Source organism: Amblyomma mixtum, chromosome 1 (assembly GCF_055824585.1).
Source record: "Amblyomma mixtum isolate Tamu chromosome 1, ASM5582458v1, whole genome shotgun sequence".
Taxonomy (NCBI): Eukaryota; Metazoa; Arthropoda; class Arachnida; order Ixodida; family Ixodidae; genus Amblyomma; species Amblyomma mixtum.
The window spans coordinates 3,985,446-4,012,293 of record NC_143012.1 but is presented as its reverse complement, the minus strand read 5'-3'; the positions used below and the strand labels follow the sequence as shown (position 1 = coordinate 4,012,293).

The window sequence follows — 26,848 nt, the reverse complement described above, 5'->3', positions numbered from 1 at the left end:
CGGGGAATAAGTGTTTGCCTTTTTTTTTGTGCATTGACTCACAAAAAAAAAAAAAAAAACGAGACAGGGGTGAAGGCAAACGAGTTTCCAGTTTTTTTAGTGCTAATGCTGAGTGGTCTTTGTAACGTTTGTGATTTTCACTCAGTTATGCAGCTTTTGGAGCTGTTTAATTTTTTTAAGTAAATGCAGGAAGGGACGCGGACTTCTTAGCTGTTCTTTTTAAGCAGTCCGGAATGCTCTTTAAGAATCAAAATTGCTACTATAAGTTTTTTTCGTGCGTTTTTGACAATGAAGGTGTACAGTAGCAGGTTCGGTTTTTCTCAGCTTGCGTGGGTCCAGGGAGTTTTCAGTGTGAGCTATTCACAACGGCTATACTAACCGTATTACAGCACCCTCTTTTGGAACTGGTTTGCTCAGAGGGAAGTTGAGTGCTTGCTTGCGCATGTGGTTGAGGTTTCAGAGACGCCTCAAAGATTTTGGCCGACGTAATAGAAGACCACGTTGCGAGCGGCAGAGGGCTTCTGGTATACTTCTGCGAGCAATTAGCCAAGTCGTCTCTTCGTGCAGCAGCGATGACTGCTACTCGCCGAGACTCGTCTGGCGGGGGAGGTAGCTGTTACGACCCATCTTGAGACCCGAGATGAAACAAAGGGAGATTCAACGTAGCGGCAATTTTGACGGGTCGTTTGACTTCAACTTGACCCCACGATGACCTCACGAAAAAGGGTGACTTTCTGGGAAGTGGCCGACGAGGCTCTTCCCACACTCGGCTCGGCGAAAACGACCTCCCTTCGAGAAGCAACCGACGACAGGAGAAGAAAGGGTGTCCCTCGTCTTGAAAAGAAAACCCGGAACGAATCCGAGGAAGCCTGCGCAGCTGCGGCTGTGACGTCAACACGACACAATGCTATAGGAATGCGGACTGCGGACTTAGGAATGCGGACTTGCCAGTTCCCACGTGCGGGCTCTAAACAGGTGTCTTGGCCAGCTGCGTCTGTGACGTGTGGTGGCGATCTTTTGTGCCCCATGAGTTACCGCCTAGTGAGGGGGCTCAACAGGTCTTCGATGGTGGTGCTGGTGCCGATCTTTTGTGTCGCGATGGAAGGTCCCCTGGTGCAGGGGCGGAGTCTTGGGCTATATAACCTGCGACCAAAGTGGGCACGAACGCTCTGGACCTACGGTAATAGGTTCATCCAGTGGCTCTGAGCCTTGGGTAACAGGCTCATCCAGACGCTCGACGCTATGAACTCTTAACTTTTGATTCCTTTGTAAATTTTTGTAAATAAGTGTCTCAGTTTCTTGTCATTAAATCTGCTTGTTTTTGTAATCTCTAACCATCTGAAGTTCAGACAGTTCCTTCATTCCGGACGAGTCCCCTTGGAGACGCCACAACTGGCCACGCTACCTCGAGCCGTAACAACTGGGTGGCATCGACGTGATCTGCTACCTTGCGTCGCAACAACTGGTGGCAGCGGTGGGATCTGCTACCTCGGCTCTGACAGCGTGTACTACTCTCCTAGGAGGTGCGTAGGGAAATCACTGAACCACACTGTACGCCAGTCTGGGCGTTAAAGAACGCCAGGCGATCGAAATTAATCCGGAGCCCTTCACTGGATGTATGCAGCTTTGGGACGCTAAACCCCAGATGCTGATCAACCGTCGCCGAAATCGGACGCCCCGGACCACGTGCGGCGGGTGAGAACGAGCTTGAAAAGAGAGGCTTTCGCAGCTTTTAAAACGCGTCTAAGCTCACTCGAAATCTTGCGCGCCTTTTTGGCACGCTGGTGGATGTTTTTTTTCTTCCGCTTGTGGGCTCAGGTTGAAGGGCCGGCCGGTTTATGTTCGAGCTTATATTTGGTTCGAAAAACAAAGTAATATACTTGGACCAGTGCCCGCCATATGGGCCCGGGCTCGGTGCGTGCTTAGGCCTAGGCCTCCACGTGCGTGAAAGCGACGCAGCGCGCAACGTTGGGATTTAGCTCGAAGGATCCAGCGGCAGGACTGCCCCTCCATGCTATGTGGCGGCATACGAGGCAACCCCCGTTCAGAGTCGCAGCCTCCCGGCCGAACACATGGCACCGGGAAGCACAGTTCGACGACTTGTTCGACGCTGAGGCGACTGTGGGAGGGGCGCGCTCAGAAACACGGGGCTGCCGCCAGGTTAGGATTTATCGATTATTTTTCTTTTTAGGCTGTAAAACTTCACGCTGCAGGAAAGGGAAGGCCGCCCTTGCCATAATCCGCCCTTGCCATAATCCGCCCCTGGCTGTATACTGTCAGAAAACAGCAGTTGGAACTGACTAGACCACAGCTGCGAACCAATTGGAATTCCATTTGATCTTTTTTGGCTGAGACCGCATGCAACTGGCACAGTCAGAAAGCCATGCCCGTAAAGTTCACATAAAGGGAACAGTCTTGTAATAAGGGAGTAATTACTCATTGGCATCCACCCGAGCGCAGCCATTCGGCTACAAAGGAAAGCTATACAGCTTTCTCAGAAACTTCGTAGTTAAAGAAAAATTCGTCCTGGTCCGGTGTCCCTTATTACAAATCTACTCCACCTTGGGAAATTTCCCTAAACATTTGACCAAAGGGAACAACAGTCTGTGCGCATAGGGCTGAGGCAACGTCCTTATTAAGCGTCTATGGACACCTTATTTTAGTTGCCTGTTCTGTTCTTTCAAACGATGCTTTAGAGATCGGGATACACGGATCACCGCGTGGTGTTCGCCTACGACCACTAAGTAATTTTTAACTGAATTTCTTCTATCATGCCCTTGTGGTTTCCGTTTCATCGACCAAACGATGGCCATGACACGTAGTTGGCGCCACTAAGGTCACGTGAGGTACGAAAAAAACCTCCAGTATAAACGCTGATACGTACTTTTAATCCAAAACACTTAAATCAGCCTGCTTGAAGAGTTGGAATAACAAAAAAATAAGAAACGACTTATCAGCAATTATATTGCCGTTTTTTTTGTTGTTTTTTGTCGTGCCTCACGTGCCACACCCATCATTCCGTAGTTGTTGTTGTTGTTGTTGCGGCTGTGAGAAGAATGAAAAGGAAATTGCACGGGCCTGCCAACTGGCTCAAGCCGAGGAGCCACCACCGCTGCCACGTGCAAATAGAGGAGAGTTAAAAGATAAGAGAAAATAGTGAAAGAAAAGAAAAGACGCGCGTCGCAGCAACAACCGCGTCCACCGAAGCGGACGCTGGCTGAAAAAACAGATAGTCGGCCGAAGCCGCGCTCGCTCCACCTCCTCCCGTCTCGGTTGACGAAACCGAAACAGCGTCAATAAGAAATTCAGTAATGAATTATTTAGTAAGCAGGCGATCATCACGGGGTGATGCATGTAATTCACATCCAGCGCATGATTTGAAATAAGAAGACACGCAAGCGGTCTCCGTCGGTAACGGAGACCTGGCTGACAACATTTTGTGCGGGCCACGAGCGAGCGCACTGCGGGGCGAGGTATACATCAGTATGCAACAACTCAAGTACGAAGCGGCAGGTGCCCCTCAGAGGAGGCCGTTCGCCGTGGTTAACCCGATTCACTGCCTTTTCAACCCCTATACGATGTCATGCTTGCAGGCCCAAGGGGGTCGGTAAAGGGGAAAATCGGTCGGCGCCATTGGCTGGAGTTGAGCGATCCTTGCCGCTTCGTTCCTGAGTTGCACACGAATAGCCGGGTACACGGGTGCCAAGTGGCGCTTCGCTCCAGCGTTCGGTGCATGATCACTCGCGGCGCATATGCTCACTTGCGTAGTTTGCTCACTTCGAAGCAGATCGACGTGGCGGCAGCGCTTACTAAGCCGGAGTGCGCCCAGGCAGCGGCAACGGAGACTAACCAGCCGCTGCTGCGATTCAAGGAAATTATAACGCATTATAGCGACATCCACCGCCTTTTCCCGGCCCCTGCAAAGGGGCTGAGTAAGACGGAGGAGCGAACTTTAAGGAGCCTGCAGACAGGTACTCTACTCTGTCCTGCAATCTTAAAGCATTACGGTCCTAACACGGATGGGCGATGCCCGCACTGTGGGGAGACCTGCGATATCTTCCACATGGTGTGGGCATGTACTCAAAATCCCCACCTCCCCCCTTCCCCTACCCCTTCCAGAGAGGCATGGGAGACTGCCCTTCTCAACTGCTCCTCGCTTGAGTCCCAAAGGGCTCTGGTGAAACGGGCGAGAGACGGGGCATTGTCATGCGGTGTCCCGGACTAGGGACGCCGACCATGTAGCGGGGCCACTTTGTGGCTCCCAAACTCTATTTCAGTAATTAAAAGTTTTCACCACCACCAGGGAACCAATTTTCACTGAAAACAATTATTGCATGGAGTGGTCCTGAGGGCCTCGTATGCCACTGACTGGAGGAGAATACAAACACATTTCCAAGTCTTCACGTTTTACACAAGATCAGACCCGGTGATTGTCCGCTGCGGTGGCTCGGTGGCTATGTCGTCCGGCTGCTGACCCAAACGACGCGGATTCGATCCCGGCCGCGGTGGCCGAATTTCGGTGGAGGCGAAATTCTAGAAGCCCGTACGCTGTGGGATGTCAGTGCGCGTTAAAGAACCCCATGTGGTCGAAATTTCCGGAAGCCCCTCACTACGGCGTGCCTCATTGCTTCAGCTGCTTTGGGACGTTAAGCCCCCATAATAATAACAAGATCAGACAAGTTATTGTCCTCGGTGCGGAGCAAGCCCCACGATGTACCGTGTACATCTTGGGAATGACAGGACACACGGACGAGGCCCTGACCAGCGACAGCCTGGACCAGCAAGCCTGGATCATCCAGCTATAGCCCGCTAGTCAGCCGCCACCAGCGGAGCCCTGGACTAGGGGCCCCGACCACCTGGCTCCTTCGAATTACTCTATTCTGAATAAACATAGCCACGAACGATGAAACGTAACCTACTATGGCGTCTAACTGGAGATAAAGGAAGAGGCATTTCCCCTGCACTGGAGTTGATCTGTTCCATGGTCATGATTATGTTAGAGCTTGCTGTCGGAAAACGTCCCTACCGATGGTGCTTCTACTACGAAGTAACGGATATTCGTGTTTGACACAAAACGCGCGGAAAACACGACACTCAAGAGCTACATCCAACTTTGTTTAGTCCTCCTCGTGCTTCGTGTCAAGCGTGGATTACAGTGCAGACGAATAGTCTTCTACGATGACGTGCTATTCCCCCCTCCCGTACACTGCCCGTTACCGCACTGGCGGTTCTCGCCTTGGTAAGATAGTCGACTTCGAGGTGAGCGATCGAGTAAGCCCGTGAAGTGTAAACTATTTCTTTCAGTAATAGATTTATAATAATATAGCGCCCAGTCCCTTCCTGCCTCCCTTCCGCGCATGTGGATGCATCCGCACATACGAATGTGGAGCCGCGCTATATCACTTGTCCTAATTTCTCGCCCATTGCACCAATCGGAACGAGGCCATCATTTCCGTACCGAGAACTCTTGCCGTTCCGCCCGACACTTTTTCTCGGCGATGAGCCGCCCATTCCTCGCCAACAAAACTTTAATTATAAGAAACTGTCGATAATTTGTCCCATGCAGTGAACCCTGTTGTGCCAGGCCCGAACATTTATGAATCATAAAACCACAACATCTTGCGCTTGCCGCTACGCCGCCTACCGATGTACTACTGACTCATTTCCTGCTCCTTCCCTTCGGTTATACGTTTGTCTGTCGGAAAACAGCGCTGCCGTGCACGCGCATTGTCGCTCTATCCTTCTGCCAAGTGCAGCCTCTGTCAGAAGCAAGGCGCCCATATGGTTCGCTTCGAAGATGCGTAGTGCCTGTAGCATCCGCAGTGGGCCCAACTTTCCTAGTATAAAAGTAGGACGCACTTTACTCCACAGAAAGAATGGACACTGGGATGGGGAATGGGGTCTGGAAGGCTGGTGACTCAGTTTATTTATTTATTTACTTCGTGCCGTACAGCATCGCCTAGAACCAAGCACGTTGGACTTTTGTCAACATAGCCCGCCGCGGTGGCTCAGTGGTTACGGCGCTCGGCTGCTGACCAGAAAGACGCGGGTTCGATCCCGGCCGCGGCGGCCGAGTAGTGCGATGTAGTGCACGTTACAGAACCCCAGGTGGTCGAAATTTCCGCAGCTCTTCACTACGGCGTCCCTCATAGCCTGAGTTGCTTCGGGACGTTAAGCCCCAATAAACCAAACCAAACCTTTTTGTCTACATGGCGTTGAGCGCTCTATCCAGCGCTTACTGCGCTTTCCGTTTCGAACGAAGCGAATCTGTCGGAAGTCGTCAAGAGTTCGAGTCGCATTATTATTGTTATTATTATTATTATTATTATTATTGATATCGTTATTATTGCAGTTCGACGTGATGCTGCCTCTATGAAGAGGTCAGTGATCCGTGCTCGCGTTTGCGAGTGTTTTGTTCGTGTCGCCAGCTGAGCGCCGTAGCGCCCATAGAACTATCATTACAGTCGGCTGACTTCTCAGAGCGCGGCGTATACTGGCCGGGACGTGTTTATGACAAAAACGACACAGATATCCACCATCAGCGCAAGCTTGCGTTTTTTTTTTCATTTTGTTCACGTCATTTCATGACATTTTTTTCCGTGATGAATTTTAATGGCCCAGTGGCAGCTTTGCCAAAGAACGCCACGGTACGAAGCTTTGTTGAAGGTGGTTATTGACCGAACTGAGTTCGAACCCCGTGGTTGGAGTGCCTATTTCACGATTCAGTAGGTCGATTGCGGTACGGCGGCCATGTTTAGGAACCATTTCTGCCCCTCGGGACCTGCGCGAGCAGGGCGGCCTCCCACTGGTTAGGGGTTGTCGAGAACCGGGTGTTTCGGCGTACACAAGGTGAGGTCAAAGACCTATTTTCCAAGCATTTCTTCCCAGACAGGCTGAGCAGCAGGCCAAGAGAAAGCTTGTACCCATTATCGGGATCATGCATTATCGGTTGGTTTATTGGGGTTTAACGTCCCAAAGCGACTGAGGCTATGAGAGAAGCCGTAGTGGAGGGCTCCGGAAATTTCGACCACCTGGGGTTCTTTAGCGCGATCAAGCATTACCCATTATCACTGGGTGCCCGGCGTCACTGTGCATTGAAGCCTTCCGCACAGCGAGAAGAGCGTCGACCTCCACCTCCCGGGTATCCTCCGACATCGGAAGGTACATCTCCTACCCATCACCCACATATAAACATCCGCTCCCAAAGACCCAACCTCAAGGAGGCTCCACCCGCCTTCCTCCCAGACACCCCCAGAAATACCCACAAACCCATTGTGAAAGCAAAGACGTTTTAGGTCGTCTAGCAGCCGGAGCTGAGTACAGACGACGCGAACGGCGGACATACTCTGTAATGCGAACGCATACAACGCCTCGTGAATCGTATTGATCTTCTGTAACTTTTTTCTTTTTTACTAATTCCTATCACCTTCGCTGTTCGTGTGGAGCTTTGATCTATCTAGAACGTGAGATTTGCCGCGTTTCTTTGCCACTGGATTTACTGTACACCCACGATTGGGCCTGCTTACGCGCCTGCGGCCAAAAGAGTCCGGGATTCATTATAAAAATGTCGCCTTCGCAGCCAAGCGAAGTAACGGTGGTCACGAATTTTGCGGTAGTCGCCGCCTTTTTGGTCTTTTTCTGTTTGTTTCGTGCCCCCCCTCCCTCCTCCCTTTATTTTTTCCCTCCTATCCGTTATTGTTTTCTGAAGCCCCCCCCCCCCCCCCCCCCCCCAGCACCGACGTCGTTCTGTGGTGCGTCCTATTCACTGATTACGACGGTTATTTTGTCTGCCTGTGGAAAGCGAAAAAAAAGTGTGTTAAGCGAACAAACAGCAACAACAACAGAGAGAGGTTAGCGGAGACGGGCGTGCTCAACCCGAGCACGCCCGCCCCCTCTAATCTCGTTCGGTGGTCGCTATTGTCTAATATCCCGTACGAAGGGCCCTCTCTCTCTCTGTGTGCGGCGCGTAGTAGATGGCCGACGGCCTTTGAAAGACAGCGACGACGGTCGCTGTTCCGAAGCCCGCACGCGCGCCGATAAAAGAACGTTGCGCGCGCAAAAAGGGAGGCAGGGGAGACGCGTCGTTTTGTCCGCGGCACGCTGGTCCGCAGTAAACGGATCCAGGCCCGCGGCTTCGGATAGCGCGCGCAAGCGCCGCGTATTGCGACGCGGGCGTTGTCACGTGACGCGGCGGCGCGCCGCGATTGGCTGGCCGCGAGGGTATATAAGCGACTCCGCGGCCGCTGCGCGAGTGCGTTGCCAATGTAAGGGGTGTAAGGTTCCGAGGGGTTGCGTTTTTGTGGGGCTACAGCTTCTAGCTGTGCTCGCCGGGGCTCGCCTTTCGGCCCAGGAGGGCTTGGTTTATAAGCTGCCTTCTTTCGGTTTCTTTTTTTTTACCTCTTCTTCTTTCTGTCTAATTGCCCCTACCCCAAATTTCATATTGGCCTCCGAATCAGGCTCGGGACGGGAGGGTCTTCGTCTTGCTTTGATGAGCGAAACGTCTCAATTCGGCTTTAACTCACGCAACAGCGGGGTCGCGCTGGGAGCAGCCTCCGCCGCGGTTAGGCCTAGCAGCGTCCGGCCGCCGAGTCGCAACCGCCGCCGTCGTCAGCTGCTCTTCGCTCGCACGCCGCTCATCGCCGCCGTTGCGTCGGTGACGCCGCCGCTGTCGTTGCCGCACCATGAAACAGGAGGTGTTCCTCGAGTGCGCCATGGCCGTCGACGCTGCCAGCGACGGGGTCGGCCGACGCCGCCACGCCAACAGCGACGCTGCCGGCACCCCGACCGCCGCCGACGTGTTGCTGCTCGATGACACTCCCGTCGGCACGCCGTGCTCGGCCGACTTCCTGGCAATAGGTGAGTAGTGAACCCGCTCTCAATTTTCCAAAGCTCTGGCACGGCACGCAGCTCGCGAAACTGCGACAAACGCGACGTATACGCCGACCCAGCAGCGCGGAGAGAGCACCTGCCTTTCCGAAATTGGGCCACTCCACGACGTAGTGCATCGATTGGTTTTGGTTGGTGCTGCCGCCGCGTTTTCCCTCTTTGTTCCCCCGCGTCGTCTTGTCTGCTGATGTGCTGGCTTCGGCTGGACGTGTGTATGATCTTTTATATGCGGAGAGTGCATCATCCCTCCTGAAAACAGTCGGGGCGACGCGTTTGAAGGAGGAGGGGATTGTCGGAAACCAGCGGTGCGACTGCCGGGGTTTGTTTTGGTTTCTTGCGTGGAGAGGAGGACAGACGGTGGTGGAGAGGGAGGCGCGGCGTTCCTGTCTGGCGGATGCGGCGGAGGTGTGTGCGGGCCTACGGGGCTCCTAGCAACAAAGACGATCGTTATGCCCGCGCCGTCGGGCCGTGCCTGCAGTTAGTAACAGGAGCAGTAGTGCCGTGTAGTGAAGGCGACCAGCTGTTTGACCAGCGGGCGTCAACGATTCGGCGGCTCTCGGTTTTTTTCGCTGTTCGCCTGGCTGCGTCTTCCCGCATTACTTTGTCGGTTTCTCTTTGTCTGGCCTGCTGTTAGGCTTGTCAGTTCGCGGCGCTGTGGACACCCGGCAGTTTGGTTTACCTGTAACTTCTCTGAAAACTTACACTGGCATGTGTATTGTCCGATGTTTGCCTGATGTTGGGGTTCGGAACGGTGCTTGCGCACATAGCGTCAGTCACGCCTAGTTCACTACAGTCACGCCCTTCACGTGAGCACCGTGCAGCGAAGCCATTATACCTGTTGCGTTTCGTACCCAAGTAGATGCGTGTGCGTGCGCTTACGTACGTGCGCATTTGTTGCGAAACGATAGACTGGGTCTAGCAGTGACAAACTTTGCTATACAAGCTTGAAGGCTGCCATTGTGGTATATATAGTTGAGGCTGCGACTGTACGCCTTGCGTGTCTGTAGACTCCTGTCATATATCATCGAGTGCTGCCGCAAGTAGGCAGTGACACTGCTGGTTTTGTTTTGCTTAGTTAGCTGTCAGTCCCCCTCACGTACCAGAAAGCATGTAAATGCGGAGACTCTGAACCCAGTTTTGGGGGTGCAAAGCGTTGTCTTCAAGGCTGCTGTGTTTCGCATGCTTTATAGAAATCCTAGTGTATGTGCGAGCGCGAGCGGCGTTTCCGAAACGCTTTTTTATTAAATAAGCTCGGAATGTGAGACGAACTCAACTCACGGGCGTTATATTCGAGGCTGCTAAGTCTTGGCCAGCACTGTTACATGGGGTTTTTCTTTTTCTGACATCAATATACTTATTTTAAGAGCGTTAGCTCTTACTCATCACGTTTCGAGATTTCGTGGGGTCTGCTACCACCCTGAGATCACAGCGCCATCTGTGGCAGCAACTAGAAAACAGCACATCTCGCATTGAGACTTGCAGCACAAAACAGCTAACGCTCGTTACTTCAGCGTCTTCCAGACGGTGGCGGCCTTTTTTTATACCAGGTCGGTGTAAAAGTACGGTACGGTACGGTATGAATAGTATGAATAGTATTCAGTACGGTATGAATAGTCCGTGAAAATAGGTCCTCTAGGTCGCATCGGACCGATTGCTTTACTTTATTGTGATTATTATTATTTAAAGTTTACTTTCATGCTTTGAAACTACGTAGGGTGCCTTGAATGACGAACTGGCCGCTTTGAAAAGAAGCGAGCGATTGTGAAGCGGTTGCAGCCTTCGGACTTGGGACTGCGTGGCGTCCAAGGGCGGTAGCATTCCCAAACAGCGAGTTGCCGCAGCGACCGCCCTACCGCTTGTAACTTTCTTTTTGTATTTTTTTTTCTTATTTAACGCACTCGCTTGCCTTCGTCTCTTGTCATGGCAACTGTCAGGGCTCTCCGTGTTGACCACTTCATCCAACTTGGCCACTACGCTTTCAAGAATGTTTGTACAGAGCGTTAAGCTCGTTAAAGCCGTTGCTTTCGGAGCCGGTTTCAGAAGTCCAGATTTAATGTCATGAGACGCCATGATTGCGATAGCGCCGGTATACAAGAAAAAATGTATCTTAATGTAGTGATCCTCATAAAAGCATAATTAAGGTTCTGTTAAAAATTGTTGGGATGTGTTATTACTGTTACCTTGCTGAAGAGGCCATGTTTTTGCTTAGTCGAAAAAAGCAGCCTTAGATATTGGGGAAAGGCCCTAAGGTATACATATATGACGCCTGCCCCATTGAAAAGTGTTTTAGGCATTCTTCTTGTAACGAACATGATTGCTTACGTGGTAGGATGTTGTTTCTGACCAAGTACAGCAGCATATGGTGATGACAGATTGTGGATTCAGGGCGTACCTCTTTTGTTTTCTTTGTGCTGTATTGCGTATCTTATCTTCATACGTACAAAAATAATAGTGTGCGAGCTTTTTCCATATATAAATATCTTGTACCTGTTCGAAACGGGTTTGCCTGCTCCCACGTGTTGTTCTGCCAGTTCTTGTAAGGGGGCCAGGGCCTTGTCAAGCTGTTCTTCGCGGATTTTAGTCCTGGCTCCTCCTTTCCTACGAAAAGAAGATACACTTGAGATGCATGTCTTAGACAGACGAGTCGCGGTGAGCCGATTTAATTTCAAATCGCATGAAGTCCGCCCGTGTATTGAATAATATTAAATCCTGAGACGTTTTGATACCCAATGTAATTTTTGCACACGTGTCGCACCAACGCAAGTGTGGGTTACGAACAAGCAAAACAAAAATGCGGACTGTCTAGCATGGCTGAGCGTGGAGTGTTGTGCTGTCGCAGTTACGGTTGAGGTGTTACGTGCTGTGAATGCGGAAGCATCCTTTGACCTAAATGCCTTTACCCTAAGTCGGAGGTGGTCTGCCTGGTGTGGGCACCTGGCAGATTGCCTACAACTCGGAGGGCAGGTGGGCCGCCTGCCACGAGTCGGGCTTCACACATACTACATACGTACGTGCGTACGTATGCCCGAAATCGGAAGATGCGCCTAGTGGTGAGCCCGCCGCGGTCCTCAGTGGTTAAGGCGCTCGTCTACTGAGCCGGTGTACTCGGGTTCGAACCCGGCCGCGGCGGCTGCGTTTCGATGGAGTTGAAACGCAATGTCAGTGCACGTTAAAGGTCCCCAGGCGGTCGAAATTATTCCGGAGACCTCCACTACCGCACCTCTTTCTTCCTTCACTCCCGCCTTTATCCCTTCTCTTCCGGCGCGGTTCGGGGGTCCACCGAGACATGTGCGACGGTTATTGCGCCATTTTCTTTCCTCAAAACCAGTTTCCATTTTCATTTCCTAGTAGGGCTACCGCACTAGTAAATAAACGCATCTGCTCTGTCGTGAGCGACATGTGAGAAGCACATTTCCGCCGACATTGTGGTATCGGTATGATCGACTTTTTTTCGAGCCTGACAGATGGTGGACAAGCTCCTTCTTAGCTGCTGTTTGGGGCATCCATATGGTATTGTTCGTAGTTCGAATAGATCCATGCCTGCCTCGCAGAGACTACCGGCCCACTGTAGCGCTTGTCAGAGGACGCGGTTTTTACCGGCTGTCTCATGTTTCCTGCGTTTGGTGAAGTTTACGGGAAGTGGTCGGGGGGTAGACGGGCAGCCTCGATGCATACACCACCGTGCCAAAGTGGAACGCGAGCAAGTTTTCTGTGCCTTATTCCTCCACTATGCACGGAGAGCGGGTGATAGGTTGTACAGTACGAGAACTTGTAGGAATCGTCGGCACAAGACGCATGCGCAGTAAGCATGAAGGCTGGTCATTCCGCGCATGCGCCTGATACCGCCTATTCTCACCGCATCTAGGCGGCACGGCTTCGTGAAGCGCGGAGGGCACATGTTCCCTTTAACAATGGACCGTACTGTACACTTTCATTTCCGGCTTGAGAGTATACCTACCTGCGAGCTGGCATAACCTCCATCGATTGGCTTCAGCAAGGTTGGCGCTGCTGTTTTAGCGTTCTCAAAAGGTGGCCGGTGGGTGCAGGGCAGTGCGTTTAATTCCAGATACTCCAGGCGCTTTTCTATTGCGTCATCGTAACGCGCCGCTGGTTCGGATGGCTCTGACACGCGTGTGCCTCGTGCTCGCGGTCTTACGCTTCAGGCGCTGCTGTGGTGCGCTGTAACAGCCTGCTGCAATTGTCAGACTGACGTGTGCGCACGGGTTCCCGATGTTTTTTTTTATTATTCCTTTTTTTTTATGCCGCTGTTCTCGGTGTTGTTCCGTGAAGGTCCTCCCACTGGATTGAGCCACAGTCGTGCCCGACCTTTGGACAGAGATATCGCACAAGACAGCCAGCGTAAATGAAAAAAAAAAAAATCACAAACACGAGGGACAAGCAAAGGAACGACTGTCGTTGTGGCGTGTACACTCCTTCTCTTGTCCCTCGTTTTTGTGACTTTATTTTTTTCATTTGCAGTGTACCAACTGGCCCTCGTTATCTATCGTGCGCGCTACAATAAAAAAAAAAAAGTAAGATCCTGACGAACAGTGCGCGTGCTCATCCCGTGTCCAGGGGCTTGCTATGTCTCCCCCTCGTCGAGGTGGTTCTTGACGCGCTTTGGTTTACTTCACACGTTGTTTCTTATTTCACGCTTTCCCGCGGTCGCCCGACCTCTGCTGTAATTCTGAGAGCCACCGCCCCCCCAGTGGCCTCCTGTTCTTCCGGGGCGGCGAGCATGTATACACCGTGGTGTAACCTGTCGCGACACACTTTTTCCCGTGGGCGGTGCAACCCCTCTCTCTCTCTTCGATTCTCGTTTCTCCCCTTTTCACTTGTCTGCGATCGCTTTTCTTCTTGTTATTCTCTTCTGGAAGTTTATGCGTCTCGCTTTGGCCACACACTCCTCCTCATGGCTGCTGGCAGTGGCGTGTACACTCGTTGGGGGTTTATTTTCTTGGTCGTTGTCGCATTGGAGGGGAGAGGATTATGCGTGTACGGATATGCTTTCTCCTCCTCTTCGGTGCCTGGCCTCTTTCTTGTATTGCCCTCCTCCTTCTGCGTGCGAGCGGATGTCGATTGCGTAGTGCTCGGTGGAGGGCTTCGCTTTCTTTTTTATGACATTCGGGAGAGCGTTGGCGTTTTCGGCGAGCAATCTACTCGTGCACTTTCATATGGCGAAGATCGCGCGGCGCTTTATTTTTTCGTTCTTTGCGTTTCCCATGTCTTTCTTTCCTTTTATTTATTCCTATGGTATTCCATCTTTCAACAGTTTTTTTTTTTTTTTTGGGGGGGGGGGGGGGGGGGTTCTCGTCCTAGTTACTTTTTTTTTCCCTCTTTTTCTGCATTAGTATACTCTCCGCTGTTCCGTTTCCCTGCTGTCCCTTCTTCCCCGCTCCAAGTTAAACCTCCTCGGATTCTGAGCCCGGGAATGTGTCAGTGTACGTCGGTTCGTATGCACCCCTCCTCTTCGCCTGCTCCAGCCGTCTGCCGGGAGAGGCTTCGCTGTGCGGCTCACGACGTCGATGGAGACGCCGAGATCAGGGAGAGGTCTTTGACCGCGCGACGACGGCGATGCGCGAGGCGGTGGAGAGAGGGCGCTCGTAATTCATCGCTGCTATCGCAGCGCCGTCACCGTTGCCGCAGTTGCGGCATAAAACTGTGGCGCGCGCTCGTGCGAGCAGTGCCGCTGGCGTGGTGGACGGTCTTTGTCGTCGCCGTCGTCCTTGTTCTTGTTCTTGCAGCAGCGGCCTTTTTCCCCTGCTAGTCACGCGCGGGGTAAACTTCACCCGCTCCTGCGTTTCGCGACGTTGCGTCGTGCTATGTGTACGGCGTCGAGAAACGGGGAGACGTAGACGCGTTGCGTAAACAAATGACTGCACCCCCCCCCCCCCCCCCCCCTCCCTCCCAGCTGGTCGACTGCCTGGTCATAAGCCTTTCGATGATAGGGGGCGTTATGCCGGCTGTGGCACAGTAATCGTGCCTTCCGCGGGTTTCTGTGACGTGTGCGTCTCGAGTTTCCCGGTTGCTGGCCCATTCCGGCCTTGGATGCCGACCTCCTTGCTCCTGTGGCCGAGGCTTTCAAACCCTGCAGGAAACGAGGGAATGGAAAGAGGTGCTGGTTATGACATACATTACGAAAGCAAACAGTGACAGAAACTGACGAGCATAGGGGCTGCCCTTTTTCTTATTTGTATTTTTTCATCAATGGGAGATTAATAAACATGCCGCTGGTGGGACCCGAACCTACGCCCTCCGAATTTTGCGTCCGGTGCTGTACCACCTGAGCTAAGGCGACGGCTGTCCTATCTTCTGCTTTCGGGTATATTTATGTGTAGTGTCACCGAGCCTCGAGAGTGTTCACCAGCGCCACCTTCGTCCATAGCGGCGGACGTAGTGCATCCTGTATTACTACTGCAAGTGCCACTTAGGAACGTGGTCGAACGGTGACATATCGAGAAACCCTAGATGGTTTATCGATGTGCCTGACATGCACCTGTCGTACTGGTAGTAGTGGGCCAAGACCAGTGACGTCGCCCCTGCTGGGTCATGCGATCGCATTTTGACGGTTAGAATGAAGCTCTCTGCTGTGGTCACCTGCTGGTCAGTTAAATTATCCCTTATGTGATGGACAGGGGGTTCTGTGCCGCTATAGGGGCCGCTGCAGGGGCTCAGTGGTTATGGTGCCCCGCTGCTGACCTGGGAGACGCGAGTACGATCCCGGCCGCGGCGGTGGAATTTCGATGAAGGCGAAATTTTAGAGGCTCGTGTACTGTGCATTGTCGGTGCACGTTAAAGAACCAGGCGGTCGAAATTTCCGGAGCTCTTCACTGCCGCTTCTCTTATAGCTGGAGTCTCTTTGGGACGTTAAACTTCCGTAACTTCCCTTACCGCTATTGTTGCCCGTTATTTCGTTGTACGGGAGAATTTTATGTTTCCGTGGCCAAACTTTCGAGAATGGGGTGACCTGCAGGCCGCGTGAATCTATAGGCGTACCTCTGTACCGAAGTAACCGAACTCCGTTAGTTTCCAGGATAGCTAAGGCTGCTTGGAAAGCAATTCGCTATCGAGCTGGCGAGAAGTATCGATTGTTCGGCCGAATGTTGATAGCTGGCGTTCTTCCGCTGGTCGTGTTCGATAACACGGACGAGAGTGTCTGTTCGCTTTGTTCACGTCTGTTTACCCTGCTCACGCCTGCGCCGCGCCCTTCTGCCGAACTTGTTTTTCCCGCCTAATCTCACCAGGAAGTCTGGTGCAACGATCGGGAGACGAGGTCCTTTTTGAACAATGGGAGCGTGGTGTTTAACCTGAGATCCAAAGACTCGTCAGAATAGATGTGAAACACATCTCGTATTACATCTACGTTACCGCATGTTGGCCCGATTAAGCGTCGTCCTCAGTGCGTCGGAAGAGTTGCGTTGTCAGTGAGCTGCACGAAAATAGGATGGTCTGGCGGGGGAGCCGATTTGTATAGCTGTCGTCGGAACGCGCCAGATGTCGCCTACAGCGTTATGTCTAAGTAGTGTCTTAAAATTTAGACGAATGAGCGGTATGGGCAGCACTCTGCATTGATCTGTTACTTCTGCGTCGAACTTGCAATGGGATTTCTTTAAAAAGGACCATTTGTCGTGGAGGGGGTCATGGGGGGGGGGGGGGGGGGAGGTGTTGCTTATGCATGCACTACGCCGACCTTTCTTTCATCGCTCGATGCCGTCCAGGTTCTTGTTTCTTTCGTTGCTTCATTTCCTGTCTCGCCCAGCTGCGGAGATGACAGCTGTTGAAACGATGTTCGTACGGCAGCAGCAGCGGAAGCGAGAACAGCGGCGCGCAGTGTTATTCTGCTGTGGGGGCGAATCTGTCTGTCGCAGCAGCGTGGATAGAGCAGCGAGCTTTTGCTTGGCGCCGCGCCAAGCCACGTCGCGTATGCCAGGGACCCGCTGCTTTCTTTCGACCCGAGGGAATTCGAAAAGTGAAAAACGGAACGGAACTCTGCGACCTGTTCCAGTTTATCTTATTTGCGCAGCTGCTTTTTTTTTCCTTCGTTGAAGCAGCTTGTCGCTCCTTTAATTTGTTTTTCCATTTGTGAGGGGGACAATTTATTCCTCCCAATTCAAGCTCCTGGCCGCGTCCTTTTAGTCGCGCCTGTGTGAGGGTGTGTTTTTTTTTCTTCTTCTTTACTGAGAACGGGGTGGCCGGACGCCGCGCTCAGAGAGGCATTGTTTAGCGAGGATCTGGAGCAGGAAACATCTTTGCTATCAGAGACAAAGCGGGCTTCGCGGAAACGCTGGAACTGGGGCACTTTTGCTGCTGCCCAGCCGCTGCGAAAGTCACATTGGTTGCCTTCTAACCTTTTTTTGTTTTTGTGTGTGTGAGAGAGAGAGAGAGAGCCTGGTTATCTTTTCTTTAGTTTGTGGCGCTTTCGAGTGAATGGATTTTTTTTAAAGTTCGTTTTGTTTTCTGCTTATTCTGCGAGGTTCGCGAGCATCAGCAATGTAGAAAAATCGGCTTTCGGAACGTAGGGCGAGCCTTTGTCAACACGAGCCCCTAGTAGTAGTAGTAAAATTTTATTTGCAAGAGAATTCGAGCCCCGCAGGTCCACTCGCAGTTTATGTGGTGTTGGTCCGTGACATATGCGGCCCTGCGGCCAGTAACGAGGGTATATATACAGACGAACGACATGTATAGGATTGTCGGAAAGGGTGGTGCTCGGCTTGCTGGGTGCTTCATACGGCCACTTGATCACGTCACCTTATTGGGTTTTCTGTACCATCTGCGAGTACACACACAGAGGCTGCCGACTGTTCCCTTAATATATATATATATATATAGCAGGGCATTAATGTAGTTAAACCGAGTAGACATGCGAGAGCATGTGTTTACCCTGGTTGGCTTGTGGTTTTGATTTGTTGGGTCGTCGGCACGTCTGGCGACCATTTTAGACACGGGTTAAGCTTTGATCGAGATTAAGCTAATCTGTCCTGTGCGCGCCGCAGATGGAAGTTGATGAAGACGGCGATTTGTAATGCATAGCACGAGAGTGTGTTGCAGTTAAACGCGAGGCGTGATCGGCTTGTAAATAAATTTTTCCGTGTGTGTGTGTGTGTACACACACACACACATATGTATATACTTTCTGTATAAAACCATGTTAATAAATACCATGACAAAAATAATAACTCGGCAGTGGCGTAGTGCTCTCGTGCAGTGGCCAGCGAAGCTGGTCTGTTTGCCCCGTTGCGGATTCGCGCGGCAGTATTTGTTTTATTTCCACACCCTCAAGGTCAGGGGCGCCACTAGAGTCTTGGTTGGGTTTTACCCCGCGAAGTAGCGCTTTCGCAGTGAAATGTGGCCGGTCAAGCAGCAGCTTGCCGCGGTTAATTCAGCGAGAAGCTTGGGATCTGAAATTGGCATATCTGCTTTGGCTGTAGTTGAGTTATTGCCTTCCACGAGCAATGTGTGTACTGATCGATTGCGCTGACTTATACCGGACGATGTCCCCTAAGCAGCTTCTCGCAGAGGGAGGCCATTCAAGGCCTGAAATTTATTCCCGCACCGACCCCTCCACGCCTTATTGTATGCGTGTTTTGTTCGCCATGAATAGCCGAGCTTGCCGAGTGCAGCAACGTTTTCTTTGAAAGGGAACGATCGAAGTGGTGGGCTTTTCTGACGAAAAAAAAAAAAAAAAAGAACGAAATTTTTAAACCCTTCGGGTTGAAGCTTCAGTGCGTGATTGGAACGATGATATATGAGGAAGTAGCAAGAGAGGAATAGTGGAAAAAATGGGCAGCATAACGGTGACATTCAACAGTCCTTGTTTAGAAGTGCTCCTCTGCGTTCAGTTGTGACGAACGCCGGAACAGAACGTTCCGTTGGTTCAATACTACTAAGGTGCTGCCATGCGACTGGCTCCACATATCTGGGAAGCAGGCGAGCGGGGACTGCACACCCTTCACCTGATGTGGTGGTGATTCTGGCGAACGATATGTTCCTTGGCGCAGCACAAGGCACGAAGGATCGAAAGAATGTGCTTCGTAATGGGCGTTCCCATATTGCTTACTGTTCTTCTACAGGCGGCACCAGGAGGAAAGTGGCCCCTCGCGCGTTGGAGTACGGGCGTGGTGCGCAGTGAGGAACTGACAGTTGGCGGGATGGGAGCCGGTAAAAGTTGACGCTGTCCGTGGTCTTGAGAAGACGCAGGCGCGTTGCGATGGTTGGAAGGAAAGGCGGGCAGAAGCAATCTCCCCTCTGCACACCTCCCGAAAATAGCGCTTCTTCGAGAGGCGCGGGGGTGTCGACGAGGGGGAGGGGGCGCCCCACTCGGTTTCTCCGCCGTCGCAGTCGTTGCGGCAACGACGCCCAACGGCGCTGCTGGCGTTGCGACGGCTCGAAGGACGCCGAAGGCTGTCGCCCTGCCTTCCTTCTTCCTGTGTGATTGCTTTCGGCGTCTTGTTTTTTTGTTTTTGTCGCCCTCGCATTTCTGGTGTGACGCCTGGCAGTCTTGGTGCGAGCACTTTGGAGACTTCCCTCCCGTCTTGCGTGCCAGGTTTAGGTCCTCGATGCTTGGGGGTCGTCGTCGCGTTCGTGACGAGCGAGTTTTGCGCCCCCTGATGGCGCCACGTGGACCACTGGGGCCGATACCTGAGGTCGCCGCGGCCCTGGACGATAGCTCGGGGCCGAGGTATACAAGTTAATATGCGTAGAGTGGATGTCTGTCAAGTTGCACAGGGATTGCTCTCTCGTGACTGCCCTTTCAGTTCGATTCGAGGACTAGGACGGTGAGGCCTATATCGGTGCACTTTCCTCGTTGTCTCTGTGCCTGACACACCCCGCTCCCCCCCCCCCCCCCCCTTTTTTTTACGGAGGGGGTGGGGGGGGGGGGGGGGGCGTGGGCGTGGCAACACCCTCTACAGAATGTCAAGCGGAATTTCGGAGATGACGTGAAAAGTTGATCGAATTAACCGACCCTGTTGGCCTAAATGCTGTGACCTCACGGTGTGTCCAAAGAATCTGTCAAGAAGCCGACTCACCGACAGCAATCCGGGGCTGGTAACGCAGCCTAACCCCTACAGTTTTTCACCTTGTCTGCACCGACGTTGTTAGAAATAGCCAACGATGGTCCACATTGCCCACTTGGAGCAAGTAGTGAACGAAAGTGAGCCCATGCCCGTTAGCATGCTGCCGGAAGGCATCCTGTGTGAGGAGCAGCGCGACCGTTCCGTCACTCCTTGCTGAGGCCCGCTGCCGGCAGAGGGGTGTAGCCGAGGCCGCGTGCACACATATAGATGTGCTGTAGCGGAATAAAGGTGGAAAGAAGCAGGGGGGAGAGCCTCTTGTTTTGGCAGCGACCATAGCTAGAGAGGTGGAGGGCCCGGCTACATCGCTGCCGCCACCTGTTTTAAATACGCGGCCTTTAACACTCTCTCGAGGTCATCCGCCCCTCGCGCAAAACACTGGCGGCGAACGAACGGGCCGCCATTCGCCTCTTTATGGTTCCTTTCTTCTCTCCAGTTTACGTGTAGGAACGCGAAGAGCAGTTGCGTACAAGGCTCCCGAGTGCCCCCCCCCCCCCCCCCCCCCTTCCCTCCCCTTCGCGAGATGCCTGTCCTTCTTATCCCTCCCTTGGCTCGTGTGCGTGGCCTTCGAGATTCGAAGTGCCAGCGCTAGCGCCGCCGCACGTATATATAGTTAGGGAGGCGATGAAGGACCGCTTTCTTTGCCTCTCGGTGTCGGAAGCATTGTTGTTTTTTCCGGTGTTGTTTGCCTCCGAAGGGGAAAGACGCGGTGTGTCGCCTCTGCCTCTTCATTCACGGATCTCGGCAGAGGTCCTTTTATTCTGCAGAGGCGAAGTAACCGGGCCTCCGAGAGCGCCCGCGATTGCGTGTCCAGCCCGTACTGTCGCAGCCCGTGCCTCGCGCTAACTGACCTCGTCGTCAAGAGGGGCGTGTGGTCGGCCAAACGCCTTCGAACTCCTCTCACGAAAACATCCCGCAAAGACGGGCGTCTTGCGCGCATGCTCAGTGGCGGCCGCCGCAGTTAATGGCAAAAGGGCGACACGGCACATCAGTCGCGTTGCCCGTAAATGCGCTGCACTGCGAGACAAGCTCAGCACATTTCTCTCGCCGTAAGGCACTCGTTGTCACGAGGAACGCAAACACTGCAACCACAATGATCGACGGTCGTAGGCGGGGTCGTATACTTCACGCTCGGCAGCCGAGTGCGAGAGTAGCTAACCACGACAACCTCTAGCGCGAATAGTTTCTTACTTGAAGTAACATTTTTTTTTTTTTTTTAGCAACGCTCAATAAATACAGTTTTAAACTTTGCTGGTGCACACATTATTTTTTCGCGCTGCGTGTTTCATCTGCTCATCTGGCGTCCAGAGGAGACATTCGGTTGCGATGGTGAACGTCATTCGAACTTCATGGCATTAATTGTTCCCTCGTAGTAGCCGATTAATGATGCTAATGCCGTTTGATTCGAATGATTAAATTTGCTAGCGTGACAGGCGTATTACTCGAGGTGGCTGAGGTTCTGGGTGGCTTGTGCGAATCGCCCGCAGCTGCCCTTACCGTAATGATCCCCGAGATTTTAAATGCAACGTCGGCGAACATTTTGCTGAAATGAGGTGCGAAGGCGTTGTAACGTGTAACGGCCCGCACGTCGACTTGCGGTGGCGCCCTCTTTCTTTCTTTCTTTCTCGCCGGTTGTGTGTCGCGCTTGCGTTGGAGTCGAGCGCTCGCTAAACGAAGGCAGTGCCGGTCATTCACCTTTGGCTGAGCTGCTCTGGCGGCCCGCGTGTTTAAATTATAATGTGCCTGCAGGTGCGAAGGGGGCGTGGCCGAGATGAATGGCGCTCCCTTCTTTCTCGTCCATCTGGACGGACTTGGGAGAGACTCGCATATCGCTTCTTTGCTCGTTGTTTCACTTTGTGATTTCTCGTGAGTTGGTCGCACGCAATCTCACGTATAGTTGGCTAAGGAAAAAGGTAGCCAAAGAAAACGAGCTTGTTCGCGTTTATTTTTATTTTTCTCGGTAATAACGCTCGGCGGAGTGGGCACGGCACGTGGACAGGCAGGTTTCGTAGGGTGGCCAAGGCAGCCATCCCCGGAAAAGCGACCTAGGTGCGCAACCTAGGTCACATGACCTGGTGGGGTCATCACAACATACCCACCAGATTGTGAGCAAACTAATCACCGTGGCAGGCGGCAGGTTACCCGAGTTTGCTTGGGAGGCGCAACTTGGGTCGCACAAGGTCCACCGGGGGCAGCACCTGCCATCGCAAGGCAGGTGCTGCCCCCGGTGGACCTTGTGCGTGCGACACAGGTTACTCATCCCAAGCGCAGCTTAACCGCTGCACCACTGTGCAAGGAGTGGTACGAGGACTCCCGGGGGATCTATAAATGTACTGTAGACAATGACCAATTCCGCATACATGTGGGCATTATTAACTCATTGACGCCATTGCTTCATGTCCTTGTAAGGCGCAGCTGAAGTGTCCAGCTTCCAGTTTTTAGCGTGCGTGCGCCAAGCTGAAGCTCTCTGTTGTATAGTCACCAACGTGACGCGCGCAAACTGTTTATTGTCGAATTCCTTCTCGGGGGAGGGGGGGGGGAGGGAAGGGAAGGGGAAGGGGGGGCGTTTGGAAGATATGCCGAGTTCGCGCGCGCTTTTCAAAACAACCGGCAAGGCTGCGCTCTCCTTTGAAGGGCAAAGAAATAAAAAAAAAGGCCCCTGCGTTCAATCACGCGCGCAAATTCGAGGTTGCGGCGGGAAACTATATTTACACGTGTGTGTGTATATGCCTCGCCTGGTGTTGTGTACCGCACGCATTCCTCGCCGGCTGCGAAGCACACGCTCCCTACGTGCGTGAAATTCCCCAGTCGCCGAGCACAATGGCAACCTTGCGCGTAGGAAAAATGTGTGTGTAAAGGACGCGTGTATAGTATTCAAAACTAAACGGTTGTTTTTTCCGCCTCCCTTCTCTCTCTCTCCGAGCTTCCGGTAGGCAACCGCACTGACATCCCAGATTTCGGCGTACACCATCCGTCGCAAGTCTGCGAAGCGCTGCTTTGCTCGGCGTGATAGGCGTATACGCGGAGATTAGGCCATATTCATCTTTTGCGCGCTACGTGGAAAAGATAGCGGTGATATAGTATTCGATTTGCTATTACTGAGTTGTTCCATAGGCTCTGTTTCCTGGGGACTCCTATACGCATTGCTAGCGCTTTGCACACAGCCATGAGTGGCCATTCAGTCCTTTACTCACCTTTTAAGTTTGAGTTGAAAATACTATACCCAGTTTTTCTTTTTTTTCAGTAGACTGCTTAGCCCGTAGCCGTTCTGTAATATCGGGGCTGTAAGTGCGTTGTACTACAGCAGTCTTTGATACATTGGGGCACCGCACACTACTCCTTTTGTTACACCGTCCTAGTAGTACACTATTATACGCTTAGGATTTCGTTTTTTGTTGTTGTTGCTTTTTTTGAAGTGAACTCCACGAAAGTTGTCTGCGCGAATGGCGTCCTTCTCACCTCTGTACAGAGCTGCGTTTCCTGTTCTGTTCTCTGGCCGGGTAGGCAGTTGAATGAGCGCGCGAACAACTCGAGACACATCGGGCCGTCTGCGTGCTTCTTCTTGTCTTTCTGTTTTCGCCTCTTCCCCCACCCTGCGGGTTTATTTCTTGGCTGTGTCGCCTACGTAGGGGAAACCGACGGGTAAATCGGCGATGCCAAGCCACCTGCGCGCCGTGTCTATTTGGGCGCGCGTCGGTTCGTCGAGGACGCGTCGCCGCTGCTTTGCATGAGCGGCGCGCGCGCACTCTCTTTGTGTTTATTTCACTGCGGAATGTGCGGGCGGCGTATGCGTGCAGATCTGGGAATGCGGCAGCTGGCAGTGCGCGAATGCGGACGGGTGGTGCGGGCGCCACTGGCTGCTGCCAGATTGGAGCGCTGCTTCGCAGCTGATGATATCTTTATTATTTTACCATACAGGCCGAGGGAGACGAAGGTTGGGGCTTTGGAGGGCGAACGCTCTCCGGAGACGAACTGCAGGGCGCGTGTCTTGCGGGGATCGCGGAGCCGCTGCGGAGGGGTAAAAACGTTTCTGGAATGCTGAAACCGAAGAACATATGAACCAATGATGGAGGAACAGAGGTAGGCCGTCTCGAATGCCGCGCAGCTGCGTGCACGGTTCCAGGGTTTCGCAATTGCGCCAGGTCTTCCATTTTACAAAATTTCCCGGGTGTGTACGTGGCGCGGCTTCCGTTCTGACTTTGCTGCTCGTGTGCGCGTTTTCGCTGCCGTCCCCACAATGATTTATCCGTGCCGCTGTCTGAAAGTGCAGCCACCGGAAACTCGGGCATTAAAAGTGGCTACGCGTTGCGCACCGTTCGATGCGACGCAACAGTTGCTTGGCGATCACTTGCCAGATGAAACTGGGTGGCACAATTGTGGGCGGGGGGGAAGGTCGTCTGTGTTGTTTCGGACAGACGTTGGCGTGATGCTGTTTCGCGCAGCTGGACATATTCGTCCACACTGGCTCAGACTGCGTCGGACGTGAACTGTCTGGGAGAAAAAAAAACAATTTGGGGCTCCATGGGTCCTGTCTGCGACTCCACTTTATCTCACTGGCATATTGCCCGATCACGTGTTGTGCTAATGTTACCGGATGACACAAGCTACAGTCGCACACTCACCGACTTGCACTTTGCTACTCGCTTAATGACTACTCGTTTAAATAGGGCCTCTCTAATCACACGCCTGCTCATTAGCGTACAGTCGTAGGCTACCACATTTTGTGTAAGACCACACGACATATACGTCCCCGCTATGTAACCGAAGCTAATTAACGCGCCTGCGTGGCTTACAGACAGACTAAACCGCAGTGGCACTCTCTCTTGGTGGCGTGCTTTGTTGCGCTGCTTTTTTTTTTTTTATATAGGTCCCTTTCGTGCCGTTTCCTAAAAGCTGCGTAAATAATTTATGCAAATACAACATAATTACAGTGTAGTAGATATCATGTTTTCAAAAATGTCCGTGCGTGGCCTCGGGCTAGCGTGTCAGACTCGCAATCGAAGGGTAAGTTGTTCGATTCCCCATAATCGATCCCCCATCTCCTGACGATGTTTGAGTCATACTGTGGCGTTTTAGTCAGCAGTTTTGAATGTTTTAATCACTTTAAATTCCGCCGCACCATGTATGATGATTACGACCAGTCCGGAGTTTCGCCACACAACAAAGCTGGACGGGAGCCTTTGAGCCATCGCTTCAAAACACAAACAGAAAAGGGAAACCCGAATTCGCAAGTAGCAGCAAACTACGGGAATACTTTTTTTTTTTTTTCGGTGCATACACTCCACTCGCGCGCGCTCATGATTCGTATTCCTCGCCGTTCGCTCTGAACTCTGTGTGTGGGCGTGCCGCTGAATGAGCAGTATTTCGCAAGCTTCTCTTGGGTCGTCGCCGGAATCTCGAAGGAGACGCGGGCACGCGCACTCGGTTTCTCTCTTCGTCGTTACTTGCGCCATCCTCGAAGCCGCTGAGCGGCCGTGGAGGGCGAAATAGATGGAACGAAAGCGAGAAATGCGAGATGAAAGGAGAATAAAGGAAAGGCGTGCTCCACTCCTCGTGTGTCATTGCACCCCCCTCCATTTAGTACGCGCGGGCAATTTGGGTCTATTTCGGCCGCTCTTTCGTCGTCTTGACTCTCTCTTTGCTGAGGGAGAAGGATGAAAGCGGCGCCCTTTTTTTTTTGGTATTGGTTCTGGCCCTGGAAAGTACAGAGAAATACAGCAAGAGGGGGGGAAATGGCGAGAGAGAAAGAATGCAATAGTGATGGGATCAATCACTGCGAAGGAAAGATCAGAGAAGGGGAGTGAAAGGGGAAGAGAGGAGGGAGGGAGGGCCACGTGGATTGTACGCGATTGTGTATCGGACGCTAGGTTCGCTTCGCTGCGTTTCGCAGGTGCTGTGCGGGCAAAGCCTGTTTGTGGGCGCATCCGGCTGCGATGTTGCGACACACTGCTTGCCTGCCCCTATCTCTGCCTCCCTACCCGTCCCTCTCTCTCGTCTTCTTTCGTGGGGGAGAAGGGGGCAGAGGAGAGGCGCATGGAAACAGTGTATCGAGCGATCCTTTGCGCCGGCGCACCGCTTTTGACCTTTTTTTTCTCTGCGTTCCGAAATAGCCGCCCGTGGCAGTAATAGTTCTTCCACGGGCCGAGCGAGCGCTGTTGCGTCACCTTACGTCGCCGCTGTAGCTCTGCGGCGGTGCCGGAGGGGGGTGCGAGATGAAGGCGGAGAGGAGGTTCGAGCAATTGAGAGGGAGTGAAAGAAATGGAAGAGAAAGGAAGGAGTACGTGGGAATGCTCGCGTGTTTAGTTTGTGTGTGTACCCAGTGTAAATAGGGGGTATGTGTCACAGCGTAGAGGGAGAGGAGGAAATAAGGAAAACGCGGGAAAGAGGAAATACCGATGCGGAGCCGCCATCTTGGCCCAAGAGTGCTCCCAAGCTATGACCCAGCTCAGCGCCGGTGTAGTCGTGGTTGGGATGGCGGTGCTGCTGCTGCTTCCGAAGGGCGGCGCGTGGCAACAGGGTTGCGCAAGCGGCAAGGGAGAGGAAATCAGTATGCGGCCTGGCTGATCGCGTGATCTCCCTCATATCTCTCCTCCATTGCCCTTGTTGCGTAGGTGCGTATCTGCGCGCTGATATCCGTGTCTCTTTTGTGCTTACTCCTTTTTTTTTTTCGCGACCACTCCCGACTGTCTGTCCTCGCGCACTTCCGACACTTGCCTCATCGATCGATCGATCGATCTATTGATTCGGTTTCGCTGGATGGCGCTCTTTGTGTGTGTGTGTGTGTGGAGGGGGGGGGGGGGGGGTATACGCAAGCGGTGCTGCTGCGTGGTGGAATCTCGTTTTTCTGGGCAAATGTTGCGTAACGAGACTCCCCCCCCCCCCCCCACCCC

At 52.7% G+C, this 26,848-nt stretch overlaps 1 protein-coding gene across 2 annotated transcripts in view; it reads left to right on the top strand.

Moving 5' to 3' along the window:
• The window catches only part of Lk6 (MAPK interacting serine/threonine Lk6 kinase), a 112,482-nt gene that overhangs the window by 9,850 nt on the left and 75,784 nt on the right, over positions 1-26,848 (top strand). For both annotated transcript variants that reach the window (XM_089541808.1, XM_089541816.1), the window contains exon 2: positions 8,691-8,856. In XM_089541808.1, the coding sequence (XP_089397934.1) occupies positions 8,691-8,856 (166 nt within the window). The remainder of the gene's footprint in view (positions 1-8,690; positions 8,857-26,848) is intronic.